We start from the raw sequence: 14625 nt of genomic DNA, 5'->3' as shown, positions 1-14625 counted from the left end.
AGACGACACTACGCAAACGCCATGCAGTAATGTGTAATTATGTCTGTAGTACTAAAGTAATGATGCTTATATGTATAAGGACAGAAGAGGACATGCCACGTTGGTGTGGTATGTTATGTAATGAAAGGTTAACGTTATTAGCGTTATTATTATGTCCTTATTCTTATTAAATCCAAAGACGTCACTTTAATTTGTGGGAGATATGGCTGGCAAACACGTTCGTCTCACACCTCCAGGGTCGGGGGTTCGATTCCCACCGTGGCCCTGTGTGTGTGTGTGGAGTTTGCATGTTCTCCCCGTGCTGCGGGGGTTTCCTCCGGGTACTCCGGTTGACTCCCTCAGTCCAAAGACATGCACTGTAGGCTGATTGGCGTGTCTAAAGTGTCCGTAGTGTATGAATGGGTGTGTGAGTGTGTATGTGATTGTGCCCTGTGATGGATTGGCACCCTGTCCAGGGTGTACCCCGCCTTGTGCCCCATGCTCCCTGGGATAGACTCCAGATTCCCCGTGACCCTGAAAAGGATAAAGCGGTATAGAAGATGGATGGATGGCTAATTGTAAATATATATATATATATATATATATATATATATATATATATATATATATATATATATATATATATAAAATTGATGAACGTTCTGCATTCTCTTCTGCTGTTATAGCCCATCCACCTCAACGTTTTGTGCATTCTGTGATGCTTTTCTGCCCACCATGTTTGTAAAGAGTGGTTTTCTGAGTGACTATAGCCTTCTTGTCAGCTTAAACCATCCATCCATCCATCATCCATGCCTCTTATCCTACACAAGGTCATAGAGGAGCCTGGAGCCTATTCTCAGGGCACAAGGCGGGGGACACCCTGGACGGGGTGCCAGTCCTGTGCATGATTGTACACACATTCACACACTATGGTCAATTTGGAAACGCCAACCAGTCTTTGGACTTGGCGAGGAAACCAGAGTACCCGGAGGAAACCCCCCAAAGCACAGGGATTCGAACCCCCAACCCCAGAGCTGCGATGCAAACTCTTGAAACTATTGTGCATGAAAATCCCAGGAGAGCAGCAGCTTCTGAAATACTTCCACCATGCCACGGTCAAAGTCACCGAGACCACATTCCCTCTGTTTTGATGTTTGATGTAAATATTGACCTGTAGTTCCATGTTTTTTTAATGCACTGTGCTGCTGCCACATGATTGCCTAATTAGATAAATGCACGAATGAGCAGGGGTAGATGTGTTCCTATTAAAGTGGCCAGTGAGTGTAGATGTTCAGCTGTATCAAGATATCAGATTAATATGACCCACTACACTCCTATTTCATTCAGTATGTATCATTATTTTTACGAGCTGTGTGCTAAACAAAACCTTCTCTCTGTTTCTGTTTGCAATTTGGTACACATTACTTTCTTTTGGTGTTTTTTTCCCCCTTCTTTTTTTCTTTTCTTTCATTTTTTTTTTTACTCTGGCAAGTAAATTTGCATTTCTATTCCAGTACTTCAATCATGCTTTGAATCCAGCCTAAACTCCAGACTTAGTCTTTTCTTTTGTACATTGGCAACTAATTAAAAAAAAAACCCTCCATGACCATTTAGTGTTAGCCAACTTTATCAACTATTGAGTGCGCTGAAAAGGGCAGTCTGCAAGAGGACAATCTGGCCTCTGTTTAATGCGTCTTCACTTGACATCTGTGAATATAAACTGGGTTTGTGCTTATGGTGTGCACTCGGTTCAAGGGGAATGACCTGTAATAACCTTTGCTTGGCATGAGGCGATTCATCTCGGCTTAGAGGTAATCACATAATCTATCTGATGTCATTACATAGGATTGTCATTCGATTGATTTGGTCAGCATGGCTATGGTCCAGACCCTGCCTCTAAAAATTCTAAAAACAAAAGTTCTGAAAAAAAAGTGCATATGTATGATAAAGTGAATATAAAGGGATAAAGGGATTTTTTTCTAGGAACAGGAAATTCTTCAACCATGACTTCCTGTTTCACAGGGGTATAAATATGAGGTAACACATAATTCCCGTAGTCATTCATAACAATGAGTTAGACCAAGGAATATAGCTGTGATGTGCGGCAAAGGGTTGTTGAGCGTCACACAATGGGGCGTGTCTATAAGAAAATAGCACAAGCATTGAAAACGCCCATTTTACCATCAGGGCAATAATGAAGAAGTTCCAGTCGACTGGAAATGTTATGAATCGACCTGGAATTGGACGCGTGTCTGTATCGTCTCAACGCACTGTGAAGAGGACGGGTCGAGTGGATAAAACATCTCCAAGGATCACAGCTGGAGAACTGCAGAAGTTAGTTGTGTCTTGGGGTCAGAAAGTCTCCAAAACTACAATCTGAAGTCACCGACATCACCACAAGCTGTTTGGAAGGGTTTGAAGAAAAAAGCCTCTACTCTCATCCAAAAACAAACTCGAGCGTCTTCAGTGTGCCGACACTACTGGAACTGCAAATGGGATCGGGTTCTACGGTCAGATGAAACCAGAATAGAGCTTTTTGGTAATAAACACAGAGGTGGTTTTGGAGCACACAGAGAGGTAGCCGTATGGAAAAGTACCTCATGTCCACGGTTAAATATGGAGGAGGATCTTTAATGTTTTGGGGCTGTTTTTCTGACAGAGGACCTGGACATTTTGTTAGGATACACGGCATCATGGACTCTATCAAATATCAACAGATATTAAATGAAAACCTGACTGCCTCTGCCAGAAAGCTTCAAATGGGCCGTGGTTGGATCTTCCAGCAGGACGATGATCCAAAACATCATCAAAATCAACACAGAAATGTTTTACTGACCACAAAATCAAGGTCCTGACATGACCATCCCAGTCCCCTGACCTGAACCCCATAGAAAACCTGTGGGGTGAACTGAAGAGGAGAGTCCACCAGCGTGGACCTCGAAACGTGAAGGATCTGGAGAGGTTCTGTATGGAGGAACGCTCTCAGATCCCTCGCCATGTATTCTCCAACCTCATCAGCGTTATAGGAGAAGACTCAGAGCTGTTATCTTGGCAAACGGCACCATCACAAAGTATTGACTAAAAGGGTGCCAATAATCGTTGCACACCTATATTTAACAAAGATATATTTTTTTTTATAAACCTGTATTGTGTTTGCAATTGTTTGATATCCTTGAGAGCAGAGTATTTTTGTGAATTTTTTCAACAAATTAATAAATTTTCCCACAGCCTTCCTTGCTCATATTTACCATATAAGGGTGCCAATATTAGTGGAGGGCAGGTAGTACATCATAATGACACATAACCTTACATATACAGTAAACAAGCTTTTCAAGGACATACGACGTGACATGATTGTGCCAAGTGGGCGGAGCTTAAAACCTTCATCAGAGTTGCTAAGTTTTATATAATGCAGTGGAAAAGAGTGAAGAAAACCAGCACAATAAACATTTTCCTGTTGAGGTTTTGATATCTTCTGTAAATCCCACAATCCGAGAAAAGACTTGAATTTTTATAGTTGAATTTTGATCTGGACGTTGTCATTTCAAAATGGTCATTTCTACGCGTAGTGCCTTGTCTAAAACAACGACAACAAAAATACTGTGCCTGCCAACATCAGATCATGATCGTAATCTAACATTGTGTGGTACTGTTTTATTTTCCCAAAACCTGTTACTTTGTGCACTATAGAATGTAACTAATGTGCTGTTATCTCACAGCAGGCTACTAATTCGGTCACAAAAGCACCGTAATTGAACTGGAAGCTAATCGGGGCACAGTTTTCTGCATTCCGACCGAATGTAGGCCGTCCTACCCGTAATAACGCACTTTAAATGATCCATCTGTTAACCTTAATATGGACCTGTCAGTAGGATTAGCGAGGACATGATTGGTTGTAACACAATGGCATGCTTTGGAGGCGAAGCCAAATGAGCGCTCAGGTCATCTTTATTATTTGGATTGCTTGCTAGTGGTCTGATGTGGGCTGAATGTCTGTCAGCTTGGCCCCCAAGACTGCGATGTTGTCTCTCTGCATGCTAATGCTCAGTAGGAAGTGCTTTATCCCTGTTTTCTGAAAGTGTAAATGAAGTTTCCTTTTTATTTCTGAGGGGAAACCAGAAGTTGAAATGTAACTGAAACATACGTTTCTTGGAATCGAGTATTCAGGAACATAGTTCCTAGTAGAAAGCATTTCCCCCAAATTTCCCCATGTGAAGGGTTTTCCAAGAGGACAATGACAATACTACTGAAGTGTTTATGATAATTTGATGTGTCCTGAATATCACATCACAACTATTATCATATAACCAATCAATTATTAGCAAACATCTCCGAAAGTCTCCCCACCGCTTCAGAATGCTCTCCAAGCATCGCAAAAAAAAAAGGCTTGACTTGATCCGTTTTTTTTCTCCCCTCTTTGCATCCCGCTGCTCTAACTTTAAGCCGATTTTGTCTCCTCTTCATGGACTGAGAGTAGCCCGTTCCCTTGTAGCCAATACGCTTTAAGCATGAGCGTGACATCACTGTCAGATGATGCTCTCGCCAAGTGGCATGAAAGGAACGAGCCCCTTTTATTCTTTCTGAAAAGAAAAGAGTCAGTGGAGGTCTGGGAAAACCTAGAGCTGCTCTACGTTTGCCATGGGAACTACTAACAGGGAAGGAAAACTATTTTCAGTTGACAATGGGCAGATTGTAGTCGGTCCGTCGTTCCAGCACCAGAATGTGTGTGTCTGCAATGGGAAATTCTTTAGTGTAGTGGCACTTATTATTACACCAAAGCCTGCAGTGATTGATGAGACTGATAATGAGGTTAGAGACAAGATTTTGCCGCACAGAGCTATTGATATTTACTAAAACCGATTAAAAAAAACCACTGATTATTACAAGGACTAACAACAACAACAAAAAAGTTTTCCCCCTTATGTTTAGCTTAAGATATTAAGTCATTTCATTTCAGAAGTTTCGGATAGAAACATGGAGGCTGTCTGGTGTTACCTGCAGAAACAGGAAGCAAATGTGATGCTCCAGAAGAACTGTTCAGGCAAAACGTGCCTACTCCAGAGATCTTGTGCAGTTATAAAGGCAAAAAGTCACACCGAATACTGAATCCATTGCATTTTTCACTGCTTAGTCCTATTTATAGTTAATTTTGTAAACAAAATAAAAAGAAATAAATTTGGTGAGCTTGTGTCAGATACCCGTTCTAAGCTGACAGGAGTAGAACCTGATGTGTTTTTCAGCTGTTGTTTACCATGTTGTGCATTCTGAGATGCCTTTCTGCTCACCACAGCTGTAAAGAGTGGTTATCGTATCCGTCCAGTCGGTTCAAGCCATTGATATCTCTCATCAACAAGGTGTTTTCACCTGCAGAAATACTGCTCACTGGCTGTTTTCAGTCTTTCACACCATTCTGTGTGAGCCCGTTGCGTGTGAAAATCCCAGGAGATCGGCACTCTCGAATACTCAAAGCCCTTTGACTCATGGTCAAAGCCTACCGAGATCATATTTTTCCATCATTCTGATATTTGATGTGAGCAACAACTGAAGCTCTTTGCTCTTGCCACACGTTTGACTAATTGGACGAATGAGCATGGGTTCAGGTGTTCCTATTAAAGTGGCCGGTGAGTATATCTCCTGTGAGTTATTATTACAAAATCTATTCGATTTTATAATGAAAACAGTTTGGTCTATGTTATGAAGCACATTTAGGCAAACACGACATTCGCATTTAGGATAAAAACCACATTTGATAAAACAAAATGGCGGCGAACAATACAACAGAGAAAATGCTACGACCGGAGTCGGACATTTTATGTCCCGAAACATGTCATTTTACATGTTTTAATAAATTTTTAGGTGTGTATGAAACTATATAAACCTAGACACCAATTCAAGGGACAGTTTCAGTGAGGTATTGCTGCTGCCAGAGCTTTTCACTAAGATGTGTGGAAGTGCTTAGCATGCTAATCCTTTTCCTCACGAAGCATCCTGTAATGCATACCAATTGACTGGATCAAATACCTCAGTATACATTTGTTATTATCATCATCAACATTATTATTATTATTATTATTATTCTCGAGCCACCAACAATGAACAGTGACTCGAAACAGTATCACTTTTATCTTGTATTTTATTTTTAAGAATTAAACACGTTTTACAATTCCTTTGTTTTTATCATTTTCTTCGTCAAGCATGCGGCACGATTTGTGCATGCTGTATATAAACGCTGTGTGATGTCGCCACCTGCTGGTGACGAAAGTTTGTTACAAGTTGGTCTGCAAATTGGATGGAAACGTAACACCATGTGTCTACAAACGTGTCATTTAAATAGGATTTAAAAAAAAAAATACATCACAGTAGTAGTCTACATTTGCACACACCTCTTCAATATAAGTGAGTGGATTAAATATGAGTAAATTACGAATAGAATACGAATACATGTTACCTATGGATCATGAAGCACCGTGTTTTATTCTGCATTTATAGAAATCATGACTCAAGATACATCAGAGTATTCATAAATATTTATTGAAGGGAGACGCCAAGCAGAATTATGAATTTCTTACAAGTTTCAGACCTTGTGCTGAAAATAACGACATTATAAATGCAGATTATTGCATTATTTTAGCTTTTTGTACTCAGGGACCTCTTTAACTGTAAAATAAATTCCTCCGTACATATTCATATTTCCTGGACATTATTTCAATTCATTAAAAACATACAATAATATTTTGTCTATTTATAAGAGCCAGATAGCTTTTTATTGTTGAAGTTACCACGGAAAAAAACCCCAAATTATACTACTTACATTACGTTCGCCTACTAAGCGATTTTATCAGCCGTGTTTTTATACTGCAGTTTGACACAAAAGCAGAAAACACACCTCATGCATTTCTGTGGAGAATCTGAACAATAAAGAAATAGAAATACAAACGCCACATGCTATACAGTATACAGTATACAGTGTTTATAGAGAATCTGAACAATTTAAACCAAGCCTGTGATGAGCACCATGGCTTAAATCACACACTGTATATGTCATCTTTGTACAACATCAATGTGGCCCTTCTTAGACTTCAACGCCTCGTAAAACAACCTACAGCTTACAAAACAAGCATATTATATGAAATATTGAGCTTGTTTCATTTAATACAAAGATCCCCAAAAACGGTGCTTTCTTTTACAGCGCTTTCTGTTTATGAAGTTATTAAATAAATAATAATATAAATAAATAAAAAGACTGTGCACAGATTATAAATCATAATCTGTTAATCCGTGATATGTGACAGTTTTTTCTTAAGTGAACAGTAAAAGGACAAAAAATAAAAATAAAAATGTCTTCGTAAACGTAAGGTTTACTTACGCAAAACTGTTTTCATCTACTGTTTACATTACAGTAGATAAGACCAACATATTTAGTGAAAATGCACTGTATTTAAAAATACAGTTACACCAAGACATCGTTATTTAAAAAAAAAAAAAAAAGAAATATGTATATTTACACGATTTCTGTTGTTGTCATTGTTTCCCAGAAAGGAAGAATTTGTGATTAGTCATTTAATAATGATCCGAGATCATTATCAGTCATTATGTAGCCTAGATATTTCCCCAGACGTATCATATCCTGCAAAATTCTTGCATCTTATTGGATGTCCAAACTCTGAACAGTCTTTACCTCTAGAGTCAAAATCTGTGAGTCATAATGACGCAAGTATCTGATATGTCATAATCAGCCCGTGATTGTGCTAGGATATTAAAACAAAAAACATACGCAATTTAAGGAATAGTTCTCTAGATATGGTGTGACGTTTTCGGAATCAGTCTACGTTTAGGATACATCGACTCATTCCAGACTGAACTCATGACGTGTTCTTGAGGTTCTGGTCAATTTGGGCCAGACTATGATCTAAAATATTGTTCATCAGAACCAATATTCATCGACACAACGATACATGGAAGAAATATTGGCCCAAAATGCTCAAAATTGTCAACGCAATTGCATCAATAATGATTGCCTTTGGTCGGTTAAACTGTTGTAGGTTGTGCAATAGGATGCCAATGCAAAAGGACAGCTTATAACCAACCTTATACCTGTAACAAATGATCAAAACCAGGAGTAATGGCTGGAGTTGATATTGTCCTTTACACCACAGCGCTACTGAATTCTCAATTCTGATTGGTCAGAAGGTGTTGATTAATTTTCTATAGCAGTAATCCTGACTATAACTCTGCCTGCAAGCCACGTTTATATCAACACACTCATTCCAATACGTTATTATTTCTATTCTAACAAATTAGAGGTAAAATGACAACTTTTCCTCCACCACAGGAAAGTCCTCAGTGTGGAGGGCCTTTTTAGTTTAAATCAGTAACACGTCAAGCAGCATCTTCATTCAAGAAAGTTTATAGCTGCAATAATAAGTAAGTAACTAACAGGAAGTAACTTGTTTCGTGGTCGTTCCACAACTACAAACAAATAAACATGTCGTCGTCGGCAAATTTCTCTCATGTAAAACCAATAAAACACTTAAGGACATGCTGTTATAGGAAAACAATCAACTTCATAGTAGTAACTAACTCTTTGTTAGTGCTTTGTGTTGGACTGCATCACAACAAGCCCGTCAGTGATTATTTTACCGTAACGGCACGCTGTGTCGTGTTTTATTCCTTAACGTTAACGTCGCACATCAGCGGACATATTTCTAACGTAACTCGTCATGTTTTAATATTCGTGTAAACACCAGTTACTATGTTTTTCCTCAAATCACAGTTTCGTGATTAAACCGTTCAGTGAATAAATAACGATGGCACTGGGTGACCTTTATTAATAAATTCGTTATCTTTCCTTAAAAGATGAAGGGATAATCCGACATCAAGGTCCCGTAATCGCGCATCTGGAAGAATTTACGCAGTCGAACCATCGCGAATAGCTAAGAGTTAGTGCTTGTAAGCTTTGGTTGCTTAAATAATACGAAATCCAGCTACAAGGATTAGGTTTGGGAAAGTCTATATATGATTTTATATTTGAATTAAAGATTTACACCACGTCCTGTACAATCGCTGACCCTGTTGTACCTTTTCAAATAGTTCAGTGGAGATGTACAATACTGAAACGCATAGAGTTGAACGCAGGATGAGGAAAATGTACAGCAAACGTCACAGCCCACAAATCCATCCTTCAGATATACTGACTATACCTCCATTGTCTGCATTAACATCGATTACTGAGATGCTTTTTTTTTTCAGGAAACATATTTCATCCGTCATTTTGATTGAACATAGTGGAATGCTTTGAATCAGCACTCTATCAAAATGAGGCACGAGTACCAAAGTATGTTCAGGTATTAAAACCTCGCCTTTTAACACAGTGCAAAGTGTTCTGTGATCAGACGAGCGCTTTTTCCGTCGTCGTCGTCGTCGTCGTCTGTCAGAGCTTTCATGGACACGCAGTTCTGCCGTTCCTTTTAAGACTTACATTCAGTGTAAAAACGCGAAACAGGAAGTACAAAGTCGTTTAACTCGAACTGCGTCCGCGGTGTGCGATTTATATTCCGTATTACTGATACAACGGACCTATCTGAAATACCTGAAAACTAAACCTACAGTAACATGAACATCTCTAGAACAAGACACACAATTAGACAGTACATGGAATTGCCTGTATTGTCCCGTTATTGAAAGCTCGTCCAGCTCATTGAAAATAATCGTCCTCGACCTCCTTGATTACATCATTGAGGACCAGGTGTGTATCGGTAACCTCTGAAGGCCATTGTATTTATCACAGATGTGGACAAGCTGATGCAGGTGACCCTCATAAGAAAGATGGTGAAAAGGGGAAGAAGGGGTACTGGATATCATATTCATCCACGTAGAAACACTGGAAGTAGGGGACTTCTTCTGAAGAAGGAGACAACGTGGAGCTTTTTTAGTGATCATGTTGAGTCAAAGAACACACTGAACAGTTTTCCTGATGAGAAAGTATTTCAAATGTCCAGCCGGGTCTCAGGGGTGGAAAAATCAGTAACCCAGGACAAGTAAGTTCAGGAACTTTATCCCTTCCATACACTCATTTATGTCTCTTAGTCTGTATTAATGCAATTAATTAACTAACTAACTAACTAACTAGCTCATCACGTTTTAGCCTAAAATCTAAACATGGGAAGGGCACTACAGCTTTTATCGACCTGGTCGACAACCCTGTAGGGTTTAGATCCCAAAACATCTGGAAATTAAATGATCTTAAATGTTCATCGCTTTATTCTCAGTGCCTAAATGACTGTCGGTTTTACCCGGTGAGTTTTAGTCAGATAGTTGTGTAAGGCCTGTACCATATACTAACATATACTATAGATAAAGTTTCTCTGTGTCCCCTGTGAGGCTTTAGCTCAAGCTGAAGATTCATCTAGGTAATTATCCTAATATCTACCACACGTTTAGCTAGCAAGTTAGCGGGACACAAATTCACGACACTCTACGTACACGTGTTAGAATGAATTCTACTGTAAACTCTTCCGCCAAAGGCTGGAATATGTGATGAGAACAAAATGCTGGACTGGATTATTATCTTTTAAAACACAACAGCTAAGAGAACTGGTCGATTTCGTACCGCAAAAGAGACTGGACATTTTGAGAATGGTATATCTGATAAATAAATAAATAAATACAAACAAACAAACAAATAAACAAATAAATAAGATATTACCCTCTTCTGCTGGTTCAGGACCCTTGGTCACCTCAGTGTCATCTAATAAAACAATTACGAATGGAACACGTTAGTGACTACTAACCTGAATAATATTTAATTAATAAAACTGTCATTCAACATATGTTGATCGAACCTCGATGTGATTTACCTTTTGTTTCCTTCTCTTCAGAGAATGTCATCTCAGTGGGTTTTTCTACAATAAAAAGATTAATTATACTGAATATCTATTAAATATAACATGATTATTATTATTATCCATCTTCTATACCGCTTATCCTTCCTTCAGGGTCACGGGGGAACCTGGAGCCTATCCCAGGGAGCATGGGGCACAAGGCGGGGTACACCCTGGACAGGGTGCTAATCCATCGCAGGGTACAATCACATACACACTCACACACCCATTCATACACTACGGACACTTTAGACACGCCGATCAGACTACCATGCATGTGTTTGGACTGGGGGAGGAAACCGGAGTACCCGGAGGAAACCCCCGCAGCACGGGGAGAACACGCAAACTCCACACACAGAGTCACGGTGGGAATCGAACCCCCGACCCTGGAGGTGTGAGACGAACCTGCTAACCACTAAGCCACCGTGCGCCCCTATTAGGATTATTATTATTATTATTATTATTATTATTATTATTATTAGTAGTAGTAGTAGTAGTAGTAGTAGTAGTAGTAGTAGTAGTAGTAGTAGTATTCATGTTATTAAGTTAGTGTATAATAGCATCGAAATGAAATACAGGCAAAGACATGGTACCTTTTTCTGGAAGCTTCTCCACTGGGGTGATTTTCTTTTTTGGAATTTCTTTTATAAAGAAAGTCATTTACATAAATACAAATTCACATATATCCTAAATCAAAAAGAGGAGTTAAGTGAAATTGCTGCGATCAGGAAGGAAGCTGAATGAAAGTTTTTTTTTTTTTTTAAACAATGACTTTATACATTTATTTGTTAGAACTAAGGGATAATTTTACCTTTCTTTTGATGTTCAAGCCTGACCCTTTCTTTCGGAGCTTGTTCTTCTAGAGCAAAAAGGATTAATGCACAAAAACAGTTGTTTGATTTGAACAAAAAAAAAAAAAATAGAGCAAAGATGCCTTCAGAAATAATTAAATTAAATGTTTCAACATGGGAAAAAAAAAACACTATAAAGCGCAGTAAATAGTAATGCATGGAACAAAGTCGGTATTTCATGTGATGACCCTTTGCTTAAAAAAAAAAAGAAAAAAGAAAAAGTGCTCTCTTACATAATATGCTGCTTTCTTTACTGACATACAAACATTTTACTGAAATTTTGTGCTAGAAAACTAAAATGTTGGAAATCTAAAATGTTTTTGTTCTGACCCGATAATGTAGAAGTCATAAAATAAATAAGTAAAACAAAGTTTGTACTAAAACCTATAGGGTGCCTAAAACTTTTGCACAGTACTGTACATCTTTCAAATTCCCCGAGGGTGTAAACCACACAGCTACCTTTCTTTCCAAATGCTGCTTTAGTGATGTTCTTTAGCACCCGCCCTGTATGAAGAGAAACTTCAGATCAGTTTTTACAATCTACACTTCGCCCGGATGTCTTAAATCTCATTCTATTATACATACCTTTCTTCACAGTGGCTGCTTTCGTGAGGTTTTTCAGAGCCTCACGTCCTGGAAGAAGCAAACCGATTCAAGATCAACCGATAAAGTATAAATAAAGCAACGAGCACGACGTTGCGTGTTGATTGTGGTCTTGAGATTAGAGATTACCTTTAACCACAGTAGATACTTTAAGCTTCTCTTTCAAGGGTCCAGGTCCTGGCAGGAAAATAGAGATGAATAAATAAAGATTTGAGAGAATGCAAGGATCTTAGTTGTCGGACTTAATATTAAAGAAAAATGTACCTTTACTTTTAAAGAGGAAATACTGTAACCTCAGATTAATCTTAAGTAAGATGTATATGTGTTATTACTGTACATGGTATGAAGCCTTGGAAAGCAAGCCAATACACACTAAATATATTTATGACACACTTCAAAGTGATAATTAGGCCATGCACTGTATTGGCATGATAGCATGTTAGAGTTCTCTACTCTTTTCCCTGCTTTCATTTTTCAGTTTACATTTTCAGTTCGTATAATTTATAAGTAATGAATAAAACATGACATGGTGTGCTATTATAGGAAAATAATCAACAGTTCATCCCAAAACAGTGTTGTATTCCTCTTAAACCACAGCAATTAATTTGTTAATAAATTTAAAAAACAACACACATTTCTGTTATTTATTTATTTATAGTAATCAAGAAACCATAAAAACCCCGAACTTCTCTGTCCTGAAGTCTTTCCTGTGACCGACAAGCTCAATGAACAGCTTTACTTTCGTTACAGTGGTTACGTTTGTTAGCACACCAATAAATAACATTAAGATAACTATAAATGTAATAAATAAATAAATTAATTAATTAATTAAAAAAGAGGTAGGAGTTAAATCTTTAACTACTGAAGAAGTGTAATCATTGGTAATCATTGGTTGCTGTGGTATAAGAAGAATACAACTCGGTGGTTATGTGCTGTATTCAGAAAATATTCATTCTTGTTGTTCATTCATTTTAACTAACCATGTCTTTTGGGTTTTATTTATTTATTTATTTTAACTTGTACATGTGTAGTGTGCCAGTTTTCTAATACAAACTTTTCTTCATCACTGCAGGCTTTGCTTTCTCCTTGAATTCCTTGGGCTCTGTAACAGAAAAATAAATAAATAAATAAATAAATAAATAAATAGATAAATAAATAAATATAATTATTTCAATCATGAACATACTGTATAACCATAACACATATCTACCCTTGTTAGCCATTTTATTAGATGCACCTATTTGTACAAGTACAAGTTATGGGTGTACAGTTACTGACGGTAGAATGGTTTTATGCCCAGTTTGTCTAATCCATTCTAAGTAAAGAGGAGCACATTAAGACCACCACTGGGCAGATATGACTTGGGTTATGGATCAGCAGTGGCACTGACATGGTAGTTTACTGGATGTGTCGCTGTGGGACGAGTGTATCAGGTACAGCACTATTGGTGAGGATTTAAACACCTTAATGTCACTGCTGGATTGAGAAACAGTCCACCAACCAAAAATCTCTTCAGGGAAAAAGATGAGGATTAGTAGTTATAAATAAATAAACAAACAGATGGTTAAAACTACAGAAACTAAACTATTTGGTCGCATTTGAATTGAATTCATTCGAATCCTTTATAAGTATTTAGAAATATTAATGTCCATATATACTGTAAGAATCGTAAGATTCCCCATCCATCCCTCCATCCATTTTCTGTACTGCTTATCCTATACACGGGGTCACGGGGAGCCTGGAGCCTATCTAAGGGAACTCTGGGCACAAAGTGGAGGACACCCTGGACGGGTTTGCCAACCCATCACAGGACACAATCACACACACTATGGACAATTTGGAAATGTATACCAGTCTAAAATGGGGGAGGAAACCAGAGTACCCAGACAAAACCCTAGAAGCACGGGGAGAACATGCAAAATTCTCCATCACTCAGCACACATGAGATTTGAACCCCGAACCCCAGAGGTGTGAGGCAAACATGCTAACCAATAAGCCACCGTGCTCCCTATATGTAAGAATATTTTTTGTTAAAACCTTTGAGCGTCCGATTGTCCATCCTTAATTGATCGATTTGGCTTTGAGTGACCTCCAGATCGGTTCTTATTTCACCAATGTCTTTCCTTAATAAATCCAGAATGGACAGCTTTTGGTTGATGGCCTTCAGGAGCTCCACTTCCATGGCGATATCTGTGTGTACAGACAAGATATTTTAACAAATTCAATAAATCTATTTAATAACCGTTTTATAATCGTCCTATCTGACTATTTGAACTGCATATTGATACATATTTATTGCATCTTCAAAATAT

The 14625-nt window shown here is 38.2% G+C and overlaps 1 protein-coding gene across 9 annotated transcripts in view; it reads right to left on the bottom strand.

Annotated features, from left to right (window-relative positions):
* Positions 1-6494: 6494 nt before the first annotated feature.
* si:ch211-266g18.10 (titin) overlaps positions 6495-14625 on the bottom strand; it is a 31499-nt gene continuing 23368 nt past the window's right edge. For 5 of the 9 annotated variants that reach the window (XM_053682583.1, XM_053682587.1, XM_053682586.1 and 2 more), the window contains 10 exons: positions 14351-14503; positions 13368-13415; positions 12443-12490; positions 12296-12343; positions 12170-12214; positions 11671-11718; positions 11453-11500; positions 10836-10880; positions 10685-10726; positions 6495-9879 (listed from right to left, as the gene is read on the bottom strand). In XM_053682583.1, coding sequence (XP_053538558.1) covers positions 9794-9879; positions 10685-10726; positions 10836-10880; positions 11453-11500; positions 11671-11718; positions 12170-12214; positions 12296-12343; positions 12443-12490; positions 13368-13415; positions 14351-14503 — 611 coding nt within the window. In that variant the 3' untranslated portion in view covers positions 6495-9793. The remainder of the gene's footprint in view (positions 9880-10684; positions 10727-10835; positions 10881-11452; positions 11501-11670; positions 11719-12169; positions 12215-12295; positions 12344-12442; positions 12491-13367; positions 13416-14350; positions 14504-14625) is intronic. The other 4 variants (XM_053682585.1, XM_053682584.1, XM_053682588.1 and 1 more) reach the window with 4 other exon arrangements.

The sequence above is a fragment of the Ictalurus punctatus genome, chromosome 9, assembly GCF_001660625.3.
Source record: "Ictalurus punctatus breed USDA103 chromosome 9, Coco_2.0, whole genome shotgun sequence".
Taxonomy (NCBI): domain Eukaryota; kingdom Metazoa; phylum Chordata; class Actinopteri; order Siluriformes; family Ictaluridae; genus Ictalurus; species Ictalurus punctatus.
This window is presented reverse-complemented; position numbering and strand designations above follow the sequence as displayed.